The sequence below is a fragment of the Oncorhynchus keta genome, chromosome 28, assembly GCF_023373465.1.
Source record: "Oncorhynchus keta strain PuntledgeMale-10-30-2019 chromosome 28, Oket_V2, whole genome shotgun sequence".
NCBI lineage: Eukaryota > Metazoa > Chordata > Actinopteri > Salmoniformes > Salmonidae > Oncorhynchus > Oncorhynchus keta.
The window spans coordinates 7,955,411-7,982,910 of NC_068448.1; the positions used below are offsets into that span (position 1 = coordinate 7,955,411).

Here is a 27,500-nt window from a genome sequence, read left to right on the forward strand (position 1 = left end):
CAGGTGAGACATATTGTCCTGTCTATCACAGCCACTACTCAGGTGAGACATATTGTCCTGTCTATCACAGCCACTACTCAGGTGAGACATATTGTCCTGTCTATCACTACTCAGGTGAGACATATTGTCCTGTCTATCACAGCCACTACTCAGGTGAGACATATTGTCCTGTCTATCACAGCCACTACTCAGGTGAGACATATTGTCCTGTCTATCACAGCCACTACTCAGGTGAGACATATTGTCCTGTCTATCACAGCCACTACTCAGGTGAGACATATTGTCCTGTCTATCACAGCCACTACTCAGGTGAGACATATTGTCCTGTCTATCACAGCCACTACTCAGGTGAGACATATTGTCCTGTCTATCACAGCCACTACTCAGGTGAGACATATTGTCCTGTCTATCACAGCCACTACTCAGGTGAGACATATTGTCCTGTCTATCACAGCCACTACTCAGGTGAGACATATTGTTCTGTCTATCACAGCCACTACTCAGGTGAGACATATTGTTCTGTCTATCACAGCCACTACTCAGGTGAGACATATTGTCCTGTCTATCACAGCCACTACTCAGGTGAGACATATTGTCCTGTCTATCACAGCCACTACTCAGGTGAGACATATTGTTCTGTCTATCACAGCCACTACTCAGGTGAGACATATTGTTCTGTCTATCACAGCCACTACTCAGGTGAGACATATTGTTCTGTCTATCACAGCCACTACTCAGGTGAGACATATTGTCCTGTCTATCACAGCCACTACTCACCTACTCAGGTGAGACATATTGTTCTGTCTATCACAGCCACTACTCAGGTGAGACATATTGTTCTGTCTATCACAGCCACTACTCAGGTGAGACATATTGTCCTGTCTATCACAGCCACTACTCAGGTGAGACATATTGTCCTGTCTATCACAGCCACTACTCAGGTGAGACATATTGTCCTGTCTATCACAGCCACTACTCAGGTGAGACATATTGTTCTGTCTATCACAGCCACTACTCAGGTGAGACATATTGTTCTGTCTATCACAGCCACTACTCAGGTGAGACATATTGTCCTGTCTATCACAGCCACTACTCAGGTGAGACATATTGTCCTGTCTATCACAGCCACTACTCAGGTGAGACATATTGTCCTGTCTATCACAGCCACTACTCAGGTGAGACATATTGTCCTGTCTATCACAGCCACTACTCAGGTGAGACATATTGTCCTGTCTATCACCACTACTCACATATTGTCCTGTCTATCACAGCCACTACTCAGGTGAGACATATTGTCCTGTCTATCACAGCCACTACTCAGGTGAGACATATATCACAGCCACTACTCAGGTGAGACATATTGTCCTGTCTATCACAGCCACTACTCAGGTGAGACATATTGTCCTGTCTATCACAGCCACTACTCAGGTGAGACATATTGTCCTGTCTATCACAGCCACTACTCAGGTGAGACATATTGTCCTGTCTATCACAGTCCACTACTCAGGTGAGACATATTGTCCTGTCTATCACAGCCACTACTCAGTCCTGTCTATCACAGCCACTACTCAGGTGAGACATATTGTCCTGTCTATCACAGCCACTACTCAGGTGAGACATATTGTCCTGTCTATCACAGCCACTACTCAGGTGAGACATATTGTCCTGTCTATCACAGCCACTACTCAGGTGAGACATATTGTCCTGTCTATCACAGCCACTACTCAGGTGAGACATATTGTCCTGTCTATCACAGCCACTACTCAGGTGAGACATATTGTCCTGTCTATCACAGCCACTACTCAGGTGAGACATATTGTCCTGTCTATCACAGCCACTACTCAGGTGAGACATATTGTCCTGTCTATCACAGCCACTACTCAGGTGAGACATATTGTCCTGTCTATCACAGCCACTACTCAGGTGAGACATATTGTCCTGTCTATCACAGCCACTACTCAGGTGAGACATATTGTCCTGTCTATCACAGCCACTACTCAGGTGAGACATATTGTCCTGTCTATCACAGCCACTACTCAGGTGAGACATATTGTCCTGTCTATCACAGCCACTACTCAGGTGAGACATATTGAGACACTCAGGTGAGACATATTGTCCTGTCTATCACAGCCACTACTCAGGTGAGACATATTGTCCTGTCTATCACAGCCACTACTCAGGTGAGACATATTGTCCTGTCTATCACAGCCACTACTCAGGTGAGACATATTGTCCTGTCTATCACAGCCACTACTCAGGTGAGACATATTGTCCTGTCTATCACAGCCACTACTCAGGTGAGACATATTGTCCTGTCTATCACAGCCACTACTCAGGTGAGACATATTGTCCTGTCTATCACAGCCACTACTGAGACATATTGTCCTGTCTAGCCACTACTCAGGTGAGACATATTGTCCTGTCTATCACAGCCACTACTCAGGTGAGACATATTGTCCTGTCTATCACAGCCACTACTCAGGTGAGACATATTGTCCTGTCTATCACAGCCACTACTCAGGTGAGACATATTGTCCTGTCTATCACAGCCACTACTCAGGTGAGACATATTGTCCTGTCTATCACAGCCACTACTCAGGTGAGACATATTGTCCTGTCTATCACAGCCACTACTCAGGTGAGACATATTGTCCTGTCTATCACAGCCACTACTCAGGTGAGACATATTGTCCTGTCTATCACAGCCACTACTCAGGTGAGACATATTGTCCTGTCTATCACAGCCACTACTCAGGTGAGACATATTGTCCTGTCTATCACAGCCACTACTCAGGTGAGACATATTGTCCTCTATCACAGCCACTACTCAGGTGAGACATATTGTTCTGTCTATCACAGCCACTACTCAGGTGAGACATATTGTCCTGTCTATCACAGCCACTACTCAGGTGAGACATATTGTCATCACAGCCACTACTCAGGTGAGACATATTGTCCTGTCTATCACAGCCACTACTCAGGTGAGACATATTGTCCTGTCTATCACAGCCACTACTCAGGTGAGACATATTGTCCTGTCTATCACAGCCACTACTCAGGTGAGACATATTGTCCTGTCTATCACAGCCACTACTCAGGTGAGACATATTGTCCTGTCTATCACAGCCACTACTCAGGTGAGACATATTGTCCTGTCTATCACAGCCACTACTCAGGTGAGACATATTGTCCTGTCTATCACAGCCACTACTCAGGTGAGACATATTGTCCTGTCTATCACAGCCACTACTCAGGTGAGACATATTGTCCTGTCTATCACAGCCACTACTCAGGTGAGACATATTGTCCTGTCTATCACAGCCACTACTCAGGTGAGACATATTGTCCTGTCTATCACAGCCACTACTCAGGTGAGACATATTGTCCTGTCTATCACAGCCACTACTCAGGTGAGACATATTGTCCTGTCTATCACAGCCACTACTCAGGTGAGACATATTGTCCTGTCTATCACAGCCACTACTCAGGTGAGACATATTGTTCTGTCTATCACAGCCACTACTCAGGTGAGACATATTGTCCTGTCTATCACAGCCACTACTCAGGTGAGACATATTGTCCTGTCTATCACAGCCACTACTCAGGTGAGACATATTGTCCTGTCTATCACAGCCACTACTCAGGTGAGACATATTGTCCTGTCTATCACAGCCACTACTCAGGTGAGACATATTGTCCTGTCTATCACAGCCACTACTCAGGTGAGACATATTGTCCTGTCTATCACAGCCACTACTCAGGTGAGACATATTGTCCTGTCTATCACAGCCACTACTCAGGTGAGACATATTGTCCTGTCTATCACAGCCACTACTCAGGTGAGACATATTGTCCTGTCTATCACAGCCACTACTCAGGTGAGACATATTGTCCTGTCTATCACAGCCACTACTCAGGTGAGACATATTGTCCTGTCTATCACAGCCACTACTCAGGTGAGACATATTGTCCTGTCTATCACAGCCACTACTCAGGTGAGACATATTGTCCTGTCTATCACAGCCACTACTCAGGTGAGACATATTGTCCTGTCTATCACAGCCACTACTCAGGTGAGACATATTGTCCTGTCTATCACAGCCACTACTCAGGTGAGACATATTGTCCTGTCTATCACAGCCACTACTCAGGTGAGACATATTGTCCTGTCTATCACAGCCACTACTCAGGTGAGACATATTGTCCTGTCTATCACAGCCACTACTCAGGTGAGACATATTGTCCTGTCTATCACAGCCACTACTCAGGTGAGACATATTGTCCTGTCTATCACAGCCACTACTCAGGTGAGACATATTGTCCTGTCTATCACAGCCACTACTCAGGTGAGACATATTGTCCTGTCTATCACAGCCACTACTCAGGTGAGACATATTGTCCTGTCTATCACAGCCACTACTCAGGTGAGACATATTGTCCTGTCTATCACAGCCACTACTCAGGTGAGACATATTGTCCTGTCTATCACAGCCACTACTCAGGTGAGACATATTGTCCTGTCTATCACAGCCACTACTCAGGTGAGACATATTGTCCTGTCTATCACAGCCACTACTCAGGTGAGACATATTGTCCTGTCTATCACAGCCACTACTCAGGTGAGACATATTGTCCTGTCTATCACAGCCACTACTCAGGTGAGACATATTGTCCTGTCTATCACAGCCACTACTCAGGTGAGACATATTGTCCTGTCTATCACAGCCACTACTCAGGTGAGACATATTGTCCTGTCTATCACAGCCACTACTCAGGTGAGACATATTGTCCTGTCTATCACAGCCACTACTCAGGTGAGACATATTGTCCTGTCTATCACAGCCACTACTCAGGTGAGACATATTGTCCTGTCTATCACAGCCACTACTCAGGTGAGACATATTGTCCTGTCTATCACAGCCACTACTCAGGTGAGACATATTGTCCTGTCTATCACAGCCACTACTCAGGTGAGACATATTGTCCTGTCTATCACAGCCACTACTCAGGTGAGACATATTGTCCTGTCTATCACAGCCACTACTCAGGTGAGACATATTGTCCTGTCTATCACAGCCACTACTCAGGTGAGACATATTGTCCTGTCTATCACAGCCACTACTCAGGTGAGACATATTGTCCTGTCTATCACAGCCACTACTCAGGTGAGACATATTGTCCTGTCTATCACAGCCACTACTCAGGTGAGACATATTGTCCTGTCTATCACAGCCACTACTCAGGTGAGACATATTGTCCTGTCTATCACAGCCACTACTCAGGTGAGACATATTGTCCTGTCTATCACAGCCACTACAGCCACTACTCAGGTGAGACATATTGTCCTGTCTATCACAGCCACTACTCAGGTGAGACATATTGTCCTGTCTATCACAGCCACTACTCAGGTGAGACATATTGTCCTGTCTATCACAGCCACTACTCAGGTGAGACATATTGTCCTGTCTATCACAGCCACTACTCAGGTGAGACATATTGTCCTGTCTATCACAGCCACTACTCAGGTGACATATTGTCCTGTCTATATACTGGTGAGACATATTGTCCTGTCTATCACAGCCACTACTCAGGTGAGACATATTGTCCTGTCTATCACAGCCACTACTCAGGTGAGACATATTGTCCTGTCTATCACAGCCACTACTCAGGTGAGACATATTGTCCTGTCTATCACAGCCACTACTCAGGTGAGACATATTGTCCTGTCTATCACAGCCACTACTCAGGTGAGACATATTGTCCTGTCTATCACAGCCACTACTCAGGTGAGACATATTGTCCTGTCTATCACAGCCACTACTCAGGTGAGACATATTGTCCTGTCTATCACAGCCACTACTCAGGTGAGACATATTGTCCTGTCTATCACAGCCACTACTCAGGTGAGACATATTGTCCTGTCTATCACAGCCACTACTCAGGTGAGACATATTGTCCTGTCTATCACAGCCACTACTCAGGTGAGACATATTGACTGTGGTTATTTACATAGAGACATTGTTTATTTACATAGAGACCGATCCAATCAGAACATCGACGAATAGAAATACAACAGTTAGATGCATTGTATCATCACAATTGAACTTTCACCGGTTTTCAATTGCTTTTCCCCAGATGTACACATACTAGTTTATTTAGAGTCATTCATTGACATTAGAAATACTGGGATGCATGCAGTACAGACGTGGTACTTGTCCTACTTCAAGTGTTGGCGGTTTGCTGAAGACGAGACTAGAGGTACTCTGTTCTGCTGCTACCTGAGCTTTGTGAGAATGGGATGTTGGCAGCGTTGAGACTCTGTGGTGGTCTGTGTCTCTCCGCAGGCCCTGGCTCTGATTGAGCTGTTCAATGCTCCTGAGGGACGCTACAAACAGGATGTCTATCTGCTGCCTAAGAAGATGGGTAAGACCATGGCACCCTATTCCCTATATAGTGCCCTACTTTTGACCATGACCCATAGGGCTTTGATTAAAAGTAGTGCACTAAATAGGGAATAGGGTGCCATTTGGATTGAACTGAGCCTTATTGATTAAAAACGTGATAAATACTGTACATATCAAATCTTAATAAACACTGTAGATCTCAAATCATAGTAAACACTGTAGATCTCAAATCATAATAAACACTGTAGATATCAAATCTTAATAAACACTAGATATCAAATCATAGTAAACACTGTAGATCTCAAATCATAGTAAACACTGTAGATCTCAAATCATAGTAAACACTGTAGATCTCAAATCATAATAAACACTGTAGATCTCAAATCATAATAAACACTGTAGATCTCAAATCATAATAAATACTGTACATATCAAATCTTAATAAACACTGTAGATCTCAAATCATAGTAAACACTGTAGATCTCAAATCATAATAAACACTGTAGATATCAAATCTTAATAAACACTAGATATCAAATCTTAAACACTGTAGATATCAAATATTAATAGTGTAGATATCAAATATGAATAGTGTAGATATCAAATCTTAATAAACACTGTAGATATCAAATATTAATAGTGTAGATATCAAATCATAAACACTGTAGATATCAAATCATAATAAACACTAGATATCAAATATTAATAGTGTAGATATCAAATCTTAATAAACTCTAGATATCAAATATTAATAGTGTAGATATCAAATCTTAATAAACACTAGATATCAAATATTAATATTGTAGATATCAACTATTAATAGTGTAGATATCAAATCATAATAAACACTGTAGATATCAAATCTTAATAAACACTAGATATCAAATATTAATAGTGTAGATATCAAATCATAATAAACACTGTAGATATCAAATATTAATAGTGTAGATATCAAATCTTAATAAACACTGTAGATATCAAATATTAATAGTGTAGATATCAAATCATAAACACTGTCGATATCAAATCTTAATAAACACTAGATATCAAATATTAATATTAAATATTAATAGTGTAGATATCAAATCATAATAAACACTGTAGATATCAAATCTTAATAAACACTAGATATCAAATATTAATAGTGTATATATCAAATCATAATAAACACTGTAGATATCAAATCTTAATAAACACTAGATATAAAATATTAATAGTGTAGATATCAAATCATAATACACACTGTAGATATCAAATCATAATAAACACTATATATCAAATATTAATAGTGTAGATATCAAATCTTAATAAACACTAGATATCAAATATTAATAGTGTAGATATCAAATATTAATAGTGTAGATCTCAAATCATAATAAACACTGTAGATATCAAATCTTAATAAACACTAGATATCAAATATTAATATTGTAGAAATCAAATATTAATAGTGTAGATCTCAAATATAATAAACACTAGATATCAAATCATAATAAACACTAGATATAAAATATTAATAGTGTAGATCTCAAATCATAATAAACACTGTAGATATCAAATCATAATAAACACTATATATCAAATATTAACAGTGTAGATATCAAATCATAATAAACACTGTAGATATCAAATCTCAATAAACACTAGATATAAAATCTTAATAAACACTGTAGATATCAAATCATAATAAACACTGTAGATATCAAATCTCGATGAATAGAAACCACTCACAGTTTTCAATGCTCAGTTTGTTGTGTGGTTCAATGTCACAACCTCAAGCTTTTTACCATAAAACCGCATTTTCCAAACAGAAGTGTTGCTGTGTCCCAAATGGCTTCCCTATTCATTATGTAGTGCACTACGACCATATCGGCCCTGGAAAGATGTTGTGCACTACATAGGGAGTAGGGTGCCATTTTTGGGAAACACCCATTTACTCTTGTTGCAAATCCATCTCAGTAATCATTTCACTGAAAGGTCTACCTACACCTGTTGTATTCGGCGCATGTGACAAATAACATTTGATCTACCGCGTCACAAAGCCACCCATGTATTTCAGATGAGTATGTGGCCAGCTTGCATCTGTCCAATTTTGATGCCCATCTGACAGAGTTGTCTGATGAGCAGGCGAAGTACATGGGTCTGAACAAGAACGGCCCCTTCAAACCCAACTACTACAGGTATTGAGAAATGTTTGCACACACACACACACACACACACACACACACACACACACACACACACACACACACACACACACACACACACACACACACACACACACACACACACACACACACCTTACTTATTCCCTCCCTGTTACATTTCTCCTAGTCAGCTCGGGGATTCGAACCAGCGACCTTTCAGTTACTGGTCCAACGCTCTTAACTACTAAGGGTACCTGCTGACTGTTGTAACGTTGGCGTTGAAAAAATAGCTCTGGGATAGGGTTGGAGTGACTGTCAAAGGCAAACTAAACCATTAGGCTATGACTACAAACAAAGGAATAGAAACCAATATATAAAGGATCAAGTATTTGGTGAAAAGGAAAGGAAACTCCTACAGGCAGGGTAGCCTAGTGGTTAGAGCGTTGGACAAGTAACCGGAAGGTTGCAAGTTCAAACCCCCGAGCTGACAAGGTACACATCTGTCGTTCTGCCCCTGAACAGGCAGTTAACCCACTGTTCCTAGGCCGTCATTGAAAATAAGAATTTGTTCTTAACTGACTTGCCTGGTTAAATAAAGGTAAAATACCAAAAAAAAATAATTGACACATTCAGGAAATAAGGAATTCGATATAGAAACGGTAAAGAACCACTGACTGGCTGACATACAGAAAACCCTGACACACAAATGGTTAAGCCATGCAAAAAGAACCAGGTCAGCTTTAAAAAAAAAAAATTACAAAAACATTCTCTCAAACATTTCAGATAATGGTTTCCTCTTTAATTACGCTGACAGGTGAGGCTATTTTAAGTGGGGGTGGGTAGAATTCCCGCCTTCCTTTCTAGTGTGGTGATTGGCTGTTGGGGAAATCAGTCAAGTAGGAGTGATCTGGGTTTTTCTTGATTTTTTAATTTATTTTGTTGATTGAGTAGTTTTAAGGGTAGTAGTTTTAGGGGTAGTAGTTTTAGGGGTAGTAGTTTAGGGGTAGTAGTTTTAGGGGTAGTAGTGTAGGGGGTAGTAGTTTTAAGGGTAGTAGTTTAAGGGTAGTAGTTTAGGGGTGGTAGTTTTAGGGGTAGTAGTTTTAGGGGTAGTAGTTTTAAGGGTAGTAGTTTAGGGGTGTAGGGGGTAGTAGTTTTAAGGGTAGTAGTTTAGGGGTAGTAGTTTTGGGGTAGTAGTTTAGGGGTGTAGGGGGTAGTAGTTTTAAGGGTAGTAGTTTAGGGGTAGTAGTTTAGGGGTAGTAGTTTAAGGGTAGTAGTTTAGGGGTAGTAGTTTTAAGGGTAGTAGTTTAAGGGTAGTAGTTTAGGGGTAGTAGTTTTGGGGTAGTAGTTTAGGGGTAGTAGTTTAGGGGTAGTAGTTTAAGGGTAGTAGTTTAGGGGTAGTAGTTTAGGGGTAGTAGTTTAGGGGTAGTAGTTTAAGGGTAGTAGTTTAGGGGTAGTAGTTTAAGGGTAGTAGTTTAGGGGTAGTAGTTTAGGGGTAGTAGTTTTAAGGGTAGTAGTTTAAGGGTAGTAGTTTAAGGGTAGTAGTTTAGGGGTAGTAGTTTAGGGGTAGTAGTTTAGGGGTAGTAGTTTTAAGGGTAGTAGTTTAAGGGTAGTAGTTTAGGGGTAGTAGTTTAGGGGTAGTAGTTTAAGGGTAGTAGTTTTAAGGGTAGTAGTTTAGGGGTAGTAGTTTAGGGGTAGTAGTTTAGGGGTAGTAGTTTTAAGGGTAGTAGTTTAAGGGTAGTAGTTTAGGGGTAGTAGTTTAGGGGTAGTAGTGTAGGGGGTAGTAGTTTAAGGGTAGTAGTTTTAAGGGTAGTAGTTTAGGGGTAGTAGTTTTAAGGGTAGTAGTTTAAGGGTAGTAGTTTAGGGGTAGTAGTTTAGGGGTAGTAGTTTTAAGGGTAGTAGTTTAGGGGTAGTAGTTTAGGGGTAGTAGTTTAAGGGTAGTAGTTTAGGGGTAGTAGTTTAGGGGTAGTAGTTTAAGGGTAGTAGTTTAGGGGTAGTAGTTTAAGGGTAGTAGTTTAGGGGTAGTAGTTTAGGGGTAGTAGTTTAGGGGTAGTAGTTTAAGGGTAGTAGTTTAGGGGTAGTAGTTTAAGGGTAGTAGTTTAAGGGTAGTAGTTTTGGGGTAGTAGTTTAGGGGTAGTAGTTTAGGGGTAGTAGTTTAAGGGTAGTAGTTTAGGGGTAGTAGTTTAAGGGTAGTAGTTTAAGGGTAGTAGTTTAGGGGTAGTAGTGTAGGGGTAGTAGTTTAGGGGTAGTAGTTTAGGGGTTCTGTGAAAGGGACATGAAGCATCTCGTGGGACAACACAAATCATATTATATTTATGGTTCTGTATGACATGGATATTGGCTTCCTTTTGTGTGTGATTTTTTAAAATAATAAATCCCACTGTAGTTATATGATTGTTTTTAATGAAATATCTATTGTCTGTCCTCCAAGGTATTGACAGGAATGGACAATGCGGTGACCTGCAACCAACATCTGAGGGAGAGAAGAAAAAAACAAGATTCATTCTCTATTTTATTTTCTAAATTGTTACAAAAGGGAAAGAATAATTATTTTGCTTTTATGCCGAATCTCAACTGTATTATTAACACTGTCGGGCATAATAATAATAACATAATATCTAACTTGTCTGTTAGGTATATGAATCAATTCATGCATTTCAATCATATGAAACAAGAGCAGAAACCAATACGTATGTTCCAAATGGCACCCTATTCCCTATATAGTGCACTACTTCAGACCAGAGCCCTATTCCCTATATAGTGCACTACTTTAGACCAGAGCCCTATTCCCTATATAGTGCACTACTTTAGACCAGAGCCCTATTCCCTATATAGTGCACTACTTTAGACCAGAGCCCTATTCCCTATATAGTGCACTACTTTAGACCAGAGCCCTATTCTCTATATGGTGCACTACTTTAGACCAGAGCCCTATAGGCCAGGGTCAAAAGTAGTGCACCAACTAGAGTAACAGGTTCCATTTGGGACGTACCCCAAGAGAAGTAACCATAAACAAAAAAATTGTCAGTCATATATTTTTTAAAATACTCTTGTTTGCATGATTTTATCTTAAAAATTATTCATTAATTGTTGCTAATGCTAATTGTTGCTAAATCACAATGTTTATTCGTGGCAGCTGGTGGGAGGAGCTATAGGAGGAGGGTCTTATTGTAATGGTTGGAACGGAATCCATGTAACGGTATGAAACACATCAAACATATGGTAATCACATTAGACTCCGTTCCATTAATTCCATTCCTGTCATTACAATGATCCCGCCCTCTTATAGCTCCTCCCACCAGCCATCACTGATGTGTATTCATGGTTAATTGTCAATGTACTGTAGTTTTATCTGCTCCTGAGAGTCATATGGTGGTGCCAAATTATTGGCCGTACAGTTAGAGAGGAGAATGAGAGGGATATGTTTCCACACACACACATTGTCATCGCACTGACATCTTAAATAAAGTACATTCCATGAGCCAGAATTGGTGTTGTGAGCTCTTTTTTTTTATGTATAATACAGTATTTGACAAGTGTTTCATAACTGAAACAAGGCCTTGATGAAACTCGCTGACTGGTATCTGCATACATACCTGCCATTAATGTCAGAGTGTGAATCTGCCTTCTGAGCCATTTGCTTATCAGGTTACCTTCAACATTCAGGTCAACTCATTTGATTAAAAGTTCATATAATTTGAAAAATTCCAAGATTTTAGATTTGAGGTTATTTTCAAGTTCTAGAAGAGGTATTAGTCTGTTGGCCTACAGTGACCTACTATATATAATCAGCTTCTGTTCGTTGTTAAATAAGTCAACGTGTGATAAGGTACACTTCATATGTTCGCCCTATTTCTGCTTCCATGTCCTTCTTTTTGGATCAAGTAGAGGATTTATACTTCTCTTGTGACTGTTGTATCTATTAGATATCAGCAATAAACTCTAAATACTAAATAAAAACATACAATTTGTTTGTAGACTGATTTGCTGAGTGAGTGAGTGAGTGAGTGAGTGAGTGAGTTGAGTTGAGTTGAGTTGAGTTGAGTTGAGTTGAGTTGAGTTGAGTTGAGTTGAGTTGAGTTGAGTTGAGTTGAGTTGAGGTGAGGTGAGGTGAGGTGAGGTGAGTTGAGTTCAAGAGAGGCCTGAGAAGTCCACCTGACAATAGTTGACGTTGTTGTTGTTTACATACAGCGAGCTCCAAAAGTATTGGAACAGTGACAATTTTTGTTGTTGTTATTTGAATCTGTACATTGTGATTTAGGTTTGAAATGATACAATGACTATGAGGTTAAACTGCAGACTGTCAGCTTTAAATTGAGGGTATTTTCATTCACATCGGGTGGATACAAAAGTAAAATACTAATATTTTGTTCCTCTACAAACTTGTTGGATGCATTTGCTGTTTATTTTGTTTGTGTTTTGTGTTTATAATTTTGTGCCCAATATAAATGTAATTGTAAATAATATATTGAAGTCACTTTTATTGTAAATAAGAATGGAACATTAAAATACTTCTATACCCATATAAGTGAATTTGTCCCAGTACTTTTGTTCCTCTAAAATGGACAGAAAGTGATGTCATTTCTAAACGGTTCAGCCAATATGGATGAAAATACCCTCAGATTAATGCTGACAGTCTGTACTTGAACCTAATCCCCATTGTATCACTTCAAACCCAAAGTGCTGTTCACTGTCCCAAAACTTTTGAAGCTCCTCACTGTGCCTTTTTCATGATGCCAGTCAGGCCCTGAGGCCCACGTCTAAAACTAATTTCCAAGTCTTGTTTATAACGCTCTTTTGCACGCTTTCCTGAACCTGCCTAGTTGTACCGCTTTTTTTCCTATTCAAACAGTCCAGCGTGTTGACTGTCCGCCCTGTGTTCAGTGCGTCGATGGGGCCTAGAATATTCACCGGCTTTCCCAGAGCGCCCACTGGCTGCAGTTACTAATATTACTGGCTTTCCAACAGCGCCCCCTGGCTGCAGTTACTAATATTACTGACTTTCCAACAGCGCCCCCTGACTGCCGTTACTAATATTACTGACTTTCCAACAACGCCCCCTGGCTGCAGTTACTAATATTACCGGCTGTGTCACAAACTGTCACAGAAGATGTGCGATCACTCTGGAAAGGTGCTTTTAGTATTTAAAGCCATGGATGTCTCTCATTTGAGCCATACCTTTTGGGGTAACCACACGACTCAGAAGCAAGGCCCAAACGGGGTGAAAATACTCAGGACTCATCCGAGATCCTTCAATATCTCAAGAGAAGAACAAGCTGTCAATCACTATAAGTACGGTTATTCTATAACGCTACGATGCTGATACTGTGGCAGTTTTTCGATAATGCCTAAACAGTTAACGTACATATATATGTATTACGTAAGTTATGTTCCTAATCTTACTCATGCAGGAACTCAAAAATATATATAAAAAAATAAACCAAGATGTCTTCAGCAAAGGGAGTATCCATTGGCATTGAACAGGGCACCAGATACTCCTGTGTGGGGGTGTTCCAGCATGGCAAGGTGGAGATCATCGATGACGCAGCAAAGAACCAGGTAGGTCCCACTTCTGTCTGTCTGTTTATGTTTTAATAAATGCTTCCATGTGATAGTCTCTGGGATCAAATGTTGATCAAATCTTGTGGATGCATGTATTGTTTTGTTTACCCAAACTAACATTTAATTGTAATTAATTTCGATGCAGGTGGCCATGAACCCCACCAACACTGTGTTTGATGCAATAAGCCTGATCGACAGGAAGTTCAACGACCAGATCGTTCAGTCAGACATGAAGCTGTGGCTTTTCTAAGTACATTTGACATGAATTATTCATTTATTTACAATTTTTAAGAATACAAGCTCTAATTTATTACAATAAAGCACTAATCCTTCAACAAATGGAAACATCACAAACAAATAAAAACTTAAACACATACAGGGTTTCTCTACTATTATTCTGATATTTCACATTCTTAAAATAAAGTGGTGATCCTAACTGACCTAAGACAGGGCATTTTTACTAGGATTAAATGTCAGGAATTGTGAAAAACTGAGTTTAAATGTATTTGGCTAAGGTGTATGTAAACTTCTGACAGGGTTACATACATACAGGGTTACATACATAAAAATTAATTTGAAAAGTTTGAGTATATCAATACCCTTCTAGGTGACCAACGATGGTGGGAAGCCCAAAGTCCAGGTGGAGTACTAGGGAGAGACCAAAGCCTTCTACCCTGAAGAGATGTCCTCAAGTCGGGGAGGAGTACAAGGGAGAGACCAAAGCCTTCTACCCTGAAGAGATGTCCTCAAGTCGTGGAGGAGTACTAGGGAGAGACCAAAGCCTTCTACCCTGAAGAGATGTCCTCAAGTCGTGGAGGAGTACTAGGGAGAGACCAAAGCCTTCTACCCTGAAGAGATGTCCTCAAGTCGTGGAGGAGTACTAGGGAGAGACCAAAGCCTTCTACCCTGAAGAGATGTCCTCAAGTCGGGGACGAGTACTAGGGAGAGACCAAAGCCTTCTACCCTGAAGAGATGTCCTCAAGTCGGGGACGAGTACAAGGGAGAGACCAAAGCCTTCTACCCTGAAGAGATGTCCTCAAGTCGTGGAGGAGTACAAGGGAGAGACCAAAGCCTTCTACCCTGAAGAGATGTCCTCAAGTCGGGGACGAGTACAAGGGAGAGACCAAGGCCTTCTACCCTGAAGAGATCTCCTCAAGTCGGGGAGGAGTACAAGGGAGAGACCAAGGCCTTCTACCCTGAAGAGATCTCCTCAATGGTCCTGGTTAAGATGAAGGAGATTGCTGAGGCCTACCTGGGGCCAGAAGTAGTCCCAGCCTACTTCAACGACTCCCAGAGGCAGGCTACTAAAGACGCTGGGGTGATCTCTGGACTGAATGTCCTGAGGATCATCAATGAGCCCACAGCGGCGACTATCGCTTACGGCTTGGACAAGGAAAAGAGAGAGGAATGCAATGTTCTTATCTTTGATCTCGGCGGAGGCACGTTTTGACGTCTCCATCTTGACCATCGAGGATGGGATATTTGAGGTGAAGGCCACAGCTGGGGACACACACCTGGGAGGGGAGGACTTTGACAACCACCTCGTCAACCACTTTGCGGAGGAGTTCAAGAGGAAGAACAAGAAGGACATCAGCCAGAACAAGAGGGCAGTGAGAAGGCTGAGAACAGCCTGTGTGAGGGCCAAGATAACCCTCTCCTCCAGTTCCCAGGCCAGCATTGAGATCGACTCCCTCTTTGAAGGCATCGACTTCTACACCTCCATCACCAGGGCTCGGTTTGAATAACTCAACTCTGAGCTATTCAGGGGAACCCTGGACCCTGTGGAAAAAGCCTTGAAAGATGCCAAGATGGACAAGGCCCAGGTCCATGAAGTTGTTCTGGTTGGTGGCTCCCCACGAAATCCCTGAGATCCAGAAGCTCTTGCAGGACTTTTTCAACGGAAAGGAACTCAACAAGAGCATCAACCCAGATGAAACGGTGGCAAATGGCGCTGCCGTACAGGCGGCCATCTTGATGAGCGACACCTCTAAGAACGTCCAAGACCTTCTCTTCTTGGACGTGGCTCCTCTGTCCCTGAGCATCGAGACAGCAGGAGGGGTCATGACCGCCCTGATCAAACTTAACACCACCATCCCCACCAAGCAGACCCAGATCTTCTCCACGTACATTGACAACCAGCCAGATGTGCTCATCCAGGTGTACGAGGGAGAGAGAGCCATGACCAAGGACAATAATCTGCTTGGGAAGTTTGATCTCACAGGTATCTCTCCTGCTCTTAGAGGAGTTCCCCAAGTCGAGGTGACCTTTGACATCGACGCTAACGGCATCCTGAACGTGTCGGCGGTGGATAAAAGTACAGGCAAGGAGAACAAGATCACCATCACCAACGACACGGGGCAGCTCAGCAAAGAGGACGTTGAGAAGATGGTGCAGGACGCCGACAAAATACAAAGCTGAGGACGATGCCCAGAGGGAGAAGATAGCAGCCAAGAACGGCTTGGAGTCCTACACGTTCAACATGAAGAGTAGTGTAGAAGATCCAAACCTGGCAGGCAAGATCAGCGAGGATGACAAGAAGAAGGTTGTTGAGAAGTGCAACCAAACTATCTCTGGTTAGAGAGGCTGAGAAGGAGGAGTTTGAGTACCAGCAGAAGGAGCTGGTGAGAGTGTGTAACCCAATCGTATCCAAGCTCTTACCAGGGGGGGCGGGAGGGGCTCCTCCAATGGGCAGCTGTGGAAGCCAGGCCGGGGGCGGGGCTAGCTCTCAGGGCCCTACCATTGAGGAGGTGGACTAATCAATCAATCACTAAAAAGAGACCTGTTTATGATAGAACTACTGTTTGTCAACTAGCTTTGCATTCTTAGAACTTTGCGTGTACACAGATTTGCTGTCACTACAAGAGCACTTTAGGTTGTTGTGTCAACTTCAACCCTAAATAATATGATCACATGTTAAACCAGTATTATGAATGGGCTATTTTTTTGTTATTCATTTAACTTGTTACAATAAAAAAATAAAAAAAAAATGTTATGTTAGTCACTCTTTTCATTAACACAGTCTCATATTTACAGTTTAGGACTAAATAATATTACCTTTCAAATTTGTCATACAAACTAACAAGTACTATACTCACATTTTATAAACAATGTACTGTAAAACATTACATAACAGTGGTTCTCTTATCATTTTAATTGCTCACAAGATACTTTAATTTGGTTCATTATATTGACATTGATATTCAAACCAACTTAATTGTACATGTTTTGATATATGACTCACTCTATGCCCACAGAACGACTATTGACTCAATTCAAGAACAATTGTATGCATCCCAAAATGGTAGTGGACTATGTAGGGAGTAGGATTTCATTACTCTTCAAAATGATAGGAACCAATATGACCACTAGATGGCGATCTTAGGTCACCAAAGAAACACCTTTTCAAAATGCCAACAAACGCCGTTCCTTTTGAACCTGTTCACCTGTTGGACCAGACTGGCTTATGAAATATGAATATGCTAATCTTTTCCTAGAATAGCTCTGAACCGACTTTAACCCCTAATCAGACTGTGTGAGCTGAATTGAACTGAACTGAATTTGTATTTGCGGTACGTCAATAAAACATCGTCCTGTTATTAAGATGCATATTTGAAGAGGATGGCACATGAACGTATTGATATTGTAAAACATGTCTTTCCAAAGTGGTCCAAACGTTATGACACAACAGGTAGTGTTAACCCTTATTCTAACCTTGTGCAATTGTTGGTTATTTTAAACAGACAACACAAATTGATAAGGATTACTTGGTGGTGATGAGTTATGTGTATATATATATATTTTTTTTAAATCTGTCTTGTAAATGAAGGATGAAAAAAAATGTATTATTCAACGAGCATCAGTGAGAGGAAGAGAACATTCTAGAGCAATGAAGAACTGTGCAAGCATCGCTGCTGATTGCAAAGGAATCCACATGTTATTGAGAGATGTCTTTCTTTATACAAGTGGCTACTGCGCTCAAATGACTGATTTAAATGCTCCAGTTAACGCAATTATGTTGGTAGATACAATGATGTGGAGTAAACGTGCTTGCCGTGGTCTATAGAACACGAGTGAGTCAGCGTCAGGAAATGATACAGTCTAAAACACACATGTTGCCATACAAAGAGCAGTTGTAAAATAAACGATGTTTTTTTCATGGATCTCCCAATAATGTGACTTTGAATTCATATACATGTGTGTGGGTGTAGGTGTGTCTGTGTGAATTCATTGTTTTAGTTATCCTAATTGAGAATCAATATATGTAACGATGGATAGCCTACCTGTCCTCAGCCTACATTGTGGCACACAGATACAGTACTATAATAGATATGCGTGAATCTACAGTCAGTTTAAAGCCCATACTAGTACTATTCACGTTGTCTAATTATATAAACGGAGATCATGAATATATTTAAAGGAGTGGTATATTGTAAGAACAAAATAATCTCTCATAAAGGCTAAAATTAACCAGACTAGAAAGGGTTAATTTATCGAGTCTGTTGCGAGCCTCAGTCGGCGTTTACAGGGAGGGCTGGCTGTGTGTCGTCTGTCTGACTGACTATGGTGTGGCTGAGCTGAGGGAGGAGGGAGGATACTTCTGGTTGGAGAAGCAACAGATCCTTAATGTTCCCTGAAAAACAACCTCACATCACATCTCATTCGCCTCCAGGAAGACATCAACGCAAATTGATGGAATATTCCAAAACACGCGTCGCGCGCATTTAGTCATTTAGATCATTATTGGGGTCAACTTCCATGTTTAGGAAATGTGGTTTAAAAAATTGGGGGGGTTCTGGCGGATTTTGTGAATTTTCGGATAAGGAATAATGCAACAATAGGTGAGGACCTTGGGTTATTACTCCAAAATATTAATCTAGAAATATACTTTCTTTAAATTGGCACATTTTGTAGATTTGATGTAGAATAAAACACTCCCAATATTCCATAGCATAATCTGAAACTATCGTTGAAGGTCGCCAAGTATCCATGACTGAACTGTTGAATCTTTGAAGCCTATTTTCAGCAACAACTTCTGCTTATTTATAGACATTATTCAACAAATATTTTGACCACAAAAGCCTGCCTAGTCCAGATATTATATAGATGTTTTGAGATTGCAACCTATAGATAAGAGTCGTTAGGAGAGTTGTAGCCTTTATAACAGGGGATTTTAGTCAAGGGCACTCTCTCTGCCTGCCTGCCGCTCGCATTAGACTTGTTGAAAGCAACAACTGTCCCCGGTACAGTTGGATAAATGAGTAGTATTATAACAAGGACTGACTTGAGGAAAAACTCAATTGTCACCGTGTGATTCACCGAGATATAATAATTGAATAACAAATTAACGGAATAACCAACCGTCTCTCCATCTAAATCTATGATTAACTCGGTGTGTGTTTCGTCTTACCGAGGACGCAAATCAGGCAACAAACCTCCGTCCAAGACATGCCTGAAGGAAGAGATGACCAGGGGGGAAGATTCTGAAAAAATAATCATCAATGTTGGTGGCACAAGACACGAAACCTACAAAAGCACAATTAGGACCCTACCGGGGACGCGCCTGGCATTGTTAGCCGACCCGCCAGAGCCGGTGAACAACCCAGACACGGACTCCCTCCCACCGACTCCCTCCCAACCCAGATCCATATCTCCATATCCAACTACAAACGAGTTATTTTTCGACAGGCACCCTGGCATATTCGCTTATGTGTTGAACTATTATAGGACTGGCAAGCTCCATTGCCCCGCAGATGTCTGCGGGCCTCTTTTTGAAGAGGAGTTGGCGTTTTGGATGATAGATGAGACCGACGTGGAGCCGTGTTGCTGGATGACCTACCGGCAGCATCGGGACGCAGAGGAGGCGCTGGACATATTCGAACCACCGGACCCAGATGACACGGACGATGAACTACCCAGACGGTTCGGCATTGAGGACTGCCCGGACAGATCGAGGGGATGCTGCGAAGTTTGGCAACCAAAGATATGGGCACTCTTTGAGGACCCCTACTCATCCAGGGCTGCTAGAGTAAGTTTACACTTTTTTTTTTCATATGAATACTATTGTAATATATAGCAATATGCTTCCTGTTCATAAACTCCCACAGTAAGTCATTAGAATCATGCAACGCAATCAACAGGTGTTCGAGAGCGTGTCATTTTCGCGCGCAGTGAGGCGCCCCTGACAACCAACAGGTGTCTGTTCTCTCACTACTGCTGCGCGACAACAAGACAGTAACAGGACAACATGTGCTACTGTGGAAATAACATCATGGGATGATGATATTCTCTCAAAGCTATATTATTTTACTGGGGGTTCGTTGTTATGCATAATACGTTATATTTCTTACCCACAAAGTTACAATTAATAGAGCTACTTTTTGACATGAGAAGTCTCACCAGAATGCAATCTATTGCATTATGCTCTATATTATTAAGGGGTCACTGAGTAAATCATTCAAGTTCAATTCTGACCTTGAAGTCTTAGGCCTGTCTATGTTCAAGTTCAAATGTGACTGTCTGGCACCCACATGGTATACAGCCAGTGTGACAGCATGACTGGTTGTTATATCTGTCATGACTGGTTGTTATCAATGTCCTGACTGGTTGCTATCCCTGTCCTGACTGGTTGTTGTCTCTGTCATGACTGGTTGATATCTCTGTCCTGACTGGTTGTTGTCTCTGTCCGGACTGGTTGTTGTCTCTGTCCTGACTGGTTGTTGTCTCTGTCATGACTGGTTGTTATCTCTGTCCTGACTGGTTGATATCTCTGTCATGACTGTTTGTTGTCTCTGTCCTGACTGGTTGTTGTCTGTCATGACTGGTTGTTATCTCTGTCATGACTGGTTGTTATCTCTGTCATGACAGGTTGTTATCTCTGTCCTGACTGGTTGATATCTCTGTCATGACTGGTTGTTATCTCTGTCATGACTGGTTGTTATCTCTGTCATGACTGGTTGTTATCTCTGTCCTGACTGCTTGATATCTCTGTCATGACTGGTTGTTATCTCTGTCATGACTGGTTGTTGTCTCTGTCATGACTGCTTTTTATCTCTGTCATGACTGGTTGTTATCTCTGTCTTGACTGGTTGTTATCTCTCTCAGTCTCTGTCATGACTGGTTGTTATCTCTGTCCTGACTGGTTGTTATCTCTGTCATGACTGGTTGTTATCTCTGTCCTGACTGGTTGTTGTCTCTGTCATGACTGGTTGTTATCTCTGTCATGACTGGTTGTTGTCTCTGTCATGACTGGTTGGTATCTCTGTCCTGACAGGTTGTTGTCTCTGTCATGACTGGTTGTTATCTCTGTCATGACTGGTTGTTGTCTCTGTCATGACTGGTTGTTATCTCTGTCATGACTGGTTGTTATCTCTCTCAGTCTCTGTCATGACTGGTTGTTGTCTCTGACATGACTGGTTGTTATCTCTCTCTGTCTCTGTCATGACTGGTTGTTGTCTCTGACATGACTGGTTGTTATCTCTGTCCTGACTGGTTGTTATCTCTGTCATGACTGGTTGTTATCTCTGTCCTGACTGGTTGTTGTCTCTGTCATGACTGGTTGTTATCTCTGTCATGACTGGTTGTTGTCTCTGTCATGACTGGTTGGTATCTCTGTCCTGACTGGTTGTTGTCTCTGTCATGACTGGTTGTTATCTCTGTCATGACTGGTTGTTGTCTCTGTCATGACTGGTTGTTGTCTCTGTCATGACTGGTTGTTATCTCTGTCATGACTGGTTGTTATCTCTGTCATGACTGGTTGTTATCTCTGTCCTGACTGGTTGTTGTCTCTGTCATGACTGGTTGTTATCTCTGTCATGACTGGTTGTTGTCTCTGTCATGACTGGTTGTTATCTCTGTCCTGACTGGTTGTTGTCTCTGTCATGACTGGTTGTTATCTCTGTCATGACTGGTTGTTGTCTCTGTCATGACTGGTTGTTATCTCTGTCATGACTGGTTGTTATCTCTCTCAGTCTCTGTCATGACTGGTTGTTATCTCTGTCATGACTGGTTGTTATCTCTGTCCTGACTGGTTGGTATCTCTGTCATGACTGGTTGTTATCTCTGTCATGACTGGTTGTTATCTCTGTCATGACTGGTTGTTATCTCTGTCCTGACTGCTTGATATCTCTGTCATGACTGGTTGTTATCTCTGTCATGACTGGTTGTTATCTCCGTCATGACTGGTTGTTATCTCTGTCCTGACTGGTTGTTATCTCTGTCTTGACTGGTTGTTATCTCTCTCAGTCTCTGTCATGACTGGTTGTTATCTCTGTCCTGACTGGTTGTTATCTCTGTCATGACTGGTTGTTATCTCTGTCCTGACTGGTTGTTGTCTCTGTCATGACTGGTTGTTATCTCTGTCATGACTGGTTGTTGTCTCTGTCATGACTGGTTGGTATCTCTGTCCTGACAGGTTGTTGTCTCTGTCATGACTGGTTGTTATCTCTGTCATGACTGGTTGTTGTCTCTGTCATGACTGGTTGTTATCTCTGTCATGACTGGTTGTTGTCTCTGACATGACTGGTTGTTATCTCTCTCTGTCTCTGTCATGACTGGTTGTTGTCTCTGACATGACTGGTTGTTATCTCTGTCCTGACTGGTTGTTGTCTCTGTCATGAATGGTTGTTATCTCTGTCCTGACTGGTTGTTGTCTCTGTCATGACTGTTTGTTATCTCTGTCCTGACTGGTTGTTGTCTCTGTCATGACTGGTTGTTATCTCTGTCCTGACTGGTTGATATCTCTGTCATGACTGGTTGTTGTCTCTGTCCTGACTGGTTGTTGTCTGTCATGACTGGTTGTTATCTCTGTCATGACTGGTTGTTATCTCTGTCCTGACTGGTTGATATCTCTGTCATGACTGGTTGTTATCTCTGTCATGACTGGTTGTTATCTCTGTCATGACTGGTTGTTATCTCTGTCCTGACTGCTTGATATCTCTGTCATGACTGGTTGTTATCTCTGTCATTACTGGTTGTTGTCTCTGTCATGACTGGTTTTTATCTCTGTCCTGACTGGTTGTTGTCTCTGTCATGACTGGTTGTTATCTCTGTCCTGACTGGTTGTTGTCTCTGTCATGACTGGTTGTTATCTCTGTCATGACTGGTTGTTGTCTCTGTCACGACTGGTTGGTATCTCTGTCCTGACTGGTTGTTGTCTCTGTCATGACTGGTTGTTATCTCTGTCATGACTGGTTGTTATCTCTGTCATGACTGGTTGTTATCTCTGTCCTGACTGGTTGTTGTCTCTGTCATGACTGGTTGTTATCTCTGTCATGACTGGTTGTTGTCTCTGTCACGACTGGTTGGTATCTCTGTCCTGACTGGTTGTTGTCTCTGTCATGACTGGTTGTTATCTCTGTCATGACTGGTTGTTATCTCTGTCCTGACTGGTTGTTGTCTCTGTCATGACTGGTTGTTATCTCTCTCAGTCTCTGTCATGACTGGTTGTTGTCTCTGACATGACTGGTTGTTATCTCTGTCCTGACTGGTTGTTGTCTCTGTCATGACTGGTTGTTATCTCTGTCCTGACTGGTTGTTGTCTCTGTCATGACTGTTTGTTATCTCTGTCCTGACTGGTTGTTGTCTCTGTCATGACTGGTTGTTATCTCTGTCATGACTGGTTGTTATCTCTGTCCTGACTGGTTGATATCTCTGTCATGACTGGTTGTTATCTCTTTCATGACTGGTTGTTGTCTCTGTCCTGACTGGTTGTTATCTCTGTCATGACTGGTTGTTATCTCTGTCATGACTGGTTGCTATCCCTGTCATGACTGGTTGTTATCTCTGTCCTGACTGGTTGATATCTCTGTCATGACTGGTTGATATCTCTGTCATGACTGGTTGTTATCTCTGTCATGACTGGTTGTTATCTCTGTCCTGACTGGTTGATATCTCTGTCATGACTGGTTGTTATCTCTTTCATGACTGGTTGTTATCTCTGTCCTGACTGGTTGTTATCTCTGTCATGACTGGTTGTTGTCTCTGTCCTGACTGGTTGTTATCTCTGTCATGACTGGTTGTTGTCTCTGTCATGACTGGTTGTTATCTCTGTCATGACTGGTTGTTATCTCTGTCATGACTGGTTGTTATCTCTGTCCTGACTGGTTGTTGTCTCTGTCATGACTGGTTGTTATCTCTGTCATGACTGGTTGTTGTCTCTGTCACGACTGGTTGGTATCTCTGTCCTGACTGGTTGTTGTCTCTGTCATGACTGGTTGTTATCTCTGTCATGACTGGTTGTTATCTCTGTCATGACTGGTTGTTGTCTCTGTCATGACTGGTTGTTATCTCTCTCAGTCTCTGTCATGACTGGTTGTTATCTCTGTCATGACTGGTTGTTATCTCTGTCCTGACTGGTTGTTGTCTCTGTCATGACTGGTTGTTATCTCTGTCCTGACTGGTTGTTGTCTCTGTCATGACTGTTTGTTATCTCTGTCCTGACTGGTTGTTGTCTCTGTCATGACTGGTTGTTATCTCTGTCATGACTGGTTGTTATCTCTGTCCTGACTGGTTGATATCTCTGTCATGACTGGTTGTTATCTCTTTCATGACTGGTTGTTGTCTCTGTCCTGACTGGTTGTTATCTCTGTCATGACTGGTTGTTATCTCTGTCATGACTGGTTGCTATCCCTGTCATGACTGGTTGTTGTCTCTGTCATGACTGGTTGTTATCTCTGTCCTGACTGGTTGATATCTCTGTCATGACTGGTTGATATCTCTGTCATGACTGGTTGTTATCTCTGTCATGACTGGTTGTTATCTCTGTCCTGACTGGTTGATATCTCTGTCATGACTGGTTGTTATCTCTTTCATGACTGGTTGTTATCTCTGTCATGACTGGTTGTTGTCTCTGTCATGACTGGTTGTTATCTCTGTCATGACTGGTTGCTATCCCTGTCATGACTGGTTGTTGTCTCTGTCCTGACTGGTTGTTGTCTCTGTCATGACTGGTTGTTGTCTCTGTCAAGACTGGTTGTTGTCTCTGTCATGACTGGTTGTTATCTCTGTCATGACTGGTTGTTATCTCTGTCATGACTGGTTGTTGTCTCTGTCATGACTGGTTGTTATCTCTGTCCTGACTGGTTGTTATCTCTGTCCTGACTGGTTGTTGTCTCTGTCATGACTGGTTGTTATCTCTGTCATGACTGGTTGTTATCTCTGTCATGACTGGTTGTTATCTCTGTCATGACTGGTTGTTGTCTCTGTCATGACTGGTTGTTGTCTCTGTCATGACTGGTTGTTATCTCTGTCATGACTGGTTGTTATCTCTGTCATGACTGGTTGTTATCTCTGTCATGACTGGTTGTTATCTCTGTCATGACTGGTTTTTATCTCTGTCATGACTGTGTCATATGTGTGATATGCGATAGTTGTAGTCTCATGCCCTCTTATATGTCTCCTATAAGTGATTGATGATAAGTCTTCAGTAACAGTATACCATTTGGTAACCTTATTGGGAAATCTCTTTACTTTCATGACAACATACTATATCACTTATAGCCGATGATATATGATTTGGTAGCCTATGTAATTAAGAGAATTGTCCTTTGATTAATTATCATATAAACTATGCTATGACCATAATAATAACCATAAAAGGTGGACCAGATGCTGTTTTGTTCATAATAGTTCATGTTAACCTTTTCCTGCCAGTTGAGATGATCTTTGATATCCAGCTACATATTTTCCCAGAGGACATTGTCTTATGAGGCAGAGATGTGAGAGTTTAACAGCTAATGGCTTCTCAACAAAGAGAGAGAGAAAGAGAAAGAGAGAGAGAGAGAGAGAGAGAGAGAGAGAGAGAGAGTTATCGAGGCAAATTTGAAGGCAGGTACCATTATACACTGTATACCAGCAGCTGCCCGTAATTGGGAGGCAAGGCCAGGTTGTTGTATGTATTGTGATCAAGTGCATTCATCATTTGATTTACCTGTGATTGCATTCAAGGAGAATGCCCTACAAGCCATAGGCTTTCTATCATGTCTATTGACAGTTGTAAAGATTTATGTTAACTGTGCAATGTTGCCTTCAAGGCCTTGGTGGAAGGGACATTTTGCTTCTCAAGATGGCACAGCAGTCTTCTCTTCTGAAAATAGAAACAGGATATTTTACATTCATATATTAAGTCAGCATGTTACACTGTTCTGTTCTACCAGACAGCTTAGTTCCTTCTGGCACGTACAGTCTGTCCCAGTGCAGAGAGCAGACAGACATCACGTACAGTCTGTCAGTGCAGAGAGCAGACAGATATCACGTACAGTCTGTCAGTGCAGAGAGCAGACAGACATCACGTACAGTCTGTCAGTGCAGAGAGCAGACAGACATCACGTACAGTCTGTCCCAGTGCAGAGAGCAGACAGACATCACGTACAGTCTGTCCCAGTGCAGAGAGCAGACAGACATCACGTACAGTCTGTCCCAGTGCAGAGAGCAGACAGACATCACGTACAGTCTGTCCCAGTGCAGAGAGCAGACAGACATCACGTACAGTCTGTCAGTGCAGAGAGCAGACAGACATCACGTACAGTCTGTCAGTGCAGAGAGCAGACAGACATCACGTACAGTCTGTCCCAGTGCAGAGAGCAGACAGACATCACGTACAGTCTGTCCCAGTGCAGAGAGCAGACAGACATCACGTACAGTCTGTCCCAGTGCAGAGAGCAGACAGACATCACATACAGTCTGTCCCAGTGCAGAGAGCAGACAGACATCACGTACAGTCTGTCACAGTGCAGAGAGCAGACAGACATCACGTACAGTCTGTCCCAGTGCAGAGAGCAGACAGACATCACGTACAGTCTGTCCCAGTGCAGAGAGCAGACAGACATCACGTACAGTCTGTCAGTGCAGAGAGCAGACAGACATCACGTACAGTCTGTCCCAGTGCAGAGAGCAGACAGACATCACGTACAGTCTGTCAGTGCAGAGAGCAGACAGACATCACATACAGTCTGTCACAGTGCAGAGAGCAGACAGACATCACGTACAGTCTGTCACAGTGCAGAGAGCAGACAGACATCACGTACAGTCTGTCCCAGTGCAGAGAGCAGACAGACATCACGTACAGTCTGTCAGTGCAGAGAGCAGACAGACATCACGTACAGTCTGTCACAGTGCAGCGAGCAGACAGACATCACGTACAGTCTGTCCCAGTGCAGAGAGCAGACAGACATCACGTACAGTCTGTCAGTGCAGAGAGCAGACAGACATCACGTACAGTCTGTCAGTGCAGAGAGCAGACAGACATCACGTACAGTCTGTCCCAGTGCAGAGAGCAGACAGACATCACGTACAGTCTGTCCCAGTGCAGAGAGCAGACAGACATCACATACAGTCTGTCCCAGTGCAGAGAGCAGACAGACATCACGTACAGTCTGTCAGTGCAGAGAGCAGA

The 27,500-nt window shown here is 42.2% G+C and overlaps 2 protein-coding genes and 1 pseudogene across 2 annotated transcripts in view; all 3 read left to right on the forward strand.

Annotated features, from left to right (window-relative positions):
- Positions 1-8,591, forward strand: part of ahcyl1 (adenosylhomocysteinase-like 1) — an 80,482-nt gene extending 71,891 nt beyond the window's left edge. The window contains exons 15-16 of the mRNA XM_052484707.1: positions 6,345-6,423; positions 8,464-8,591. Coding sequence (XP_052340667.1) covers positions 6,345-6,423; positions 8,464-8,591 — 207 coding nt within the window. The remainder of the gene's footprint in view (positions 1-6,344; positions 6,424-8,463) is intronic.
- Positions 8,592-13,668: 5,077 nt separating this feature from the next.
- On the forward strand, positions 13,669-17,028 carry LOC118381168 (heat shock 70 kDa protein-like; annotated as a pseudogene).
- A 1,666-nt stretch (positions 17,029-18,694) lies between these two features.
- Positions 18,695-27,500, forward strand: part of LOC118360469 (potassium voltage-gated channel subfamily C member 1-like) — a 72,733-nt gene continuing 63,927 nt past the window's right edge. The window contains exon 1 of the mRNA XM_052484708.1: positions 18,695-20,135. Within this exon, the coding sequence (XP_052340668.1) occupies positions 19,488-20,135 (648 nt within the window). The 5' untranslated portion in view covers positions 18,695-19,487. The remainder of the gene's footprint in view (positions 20,136-27,500) is intronic.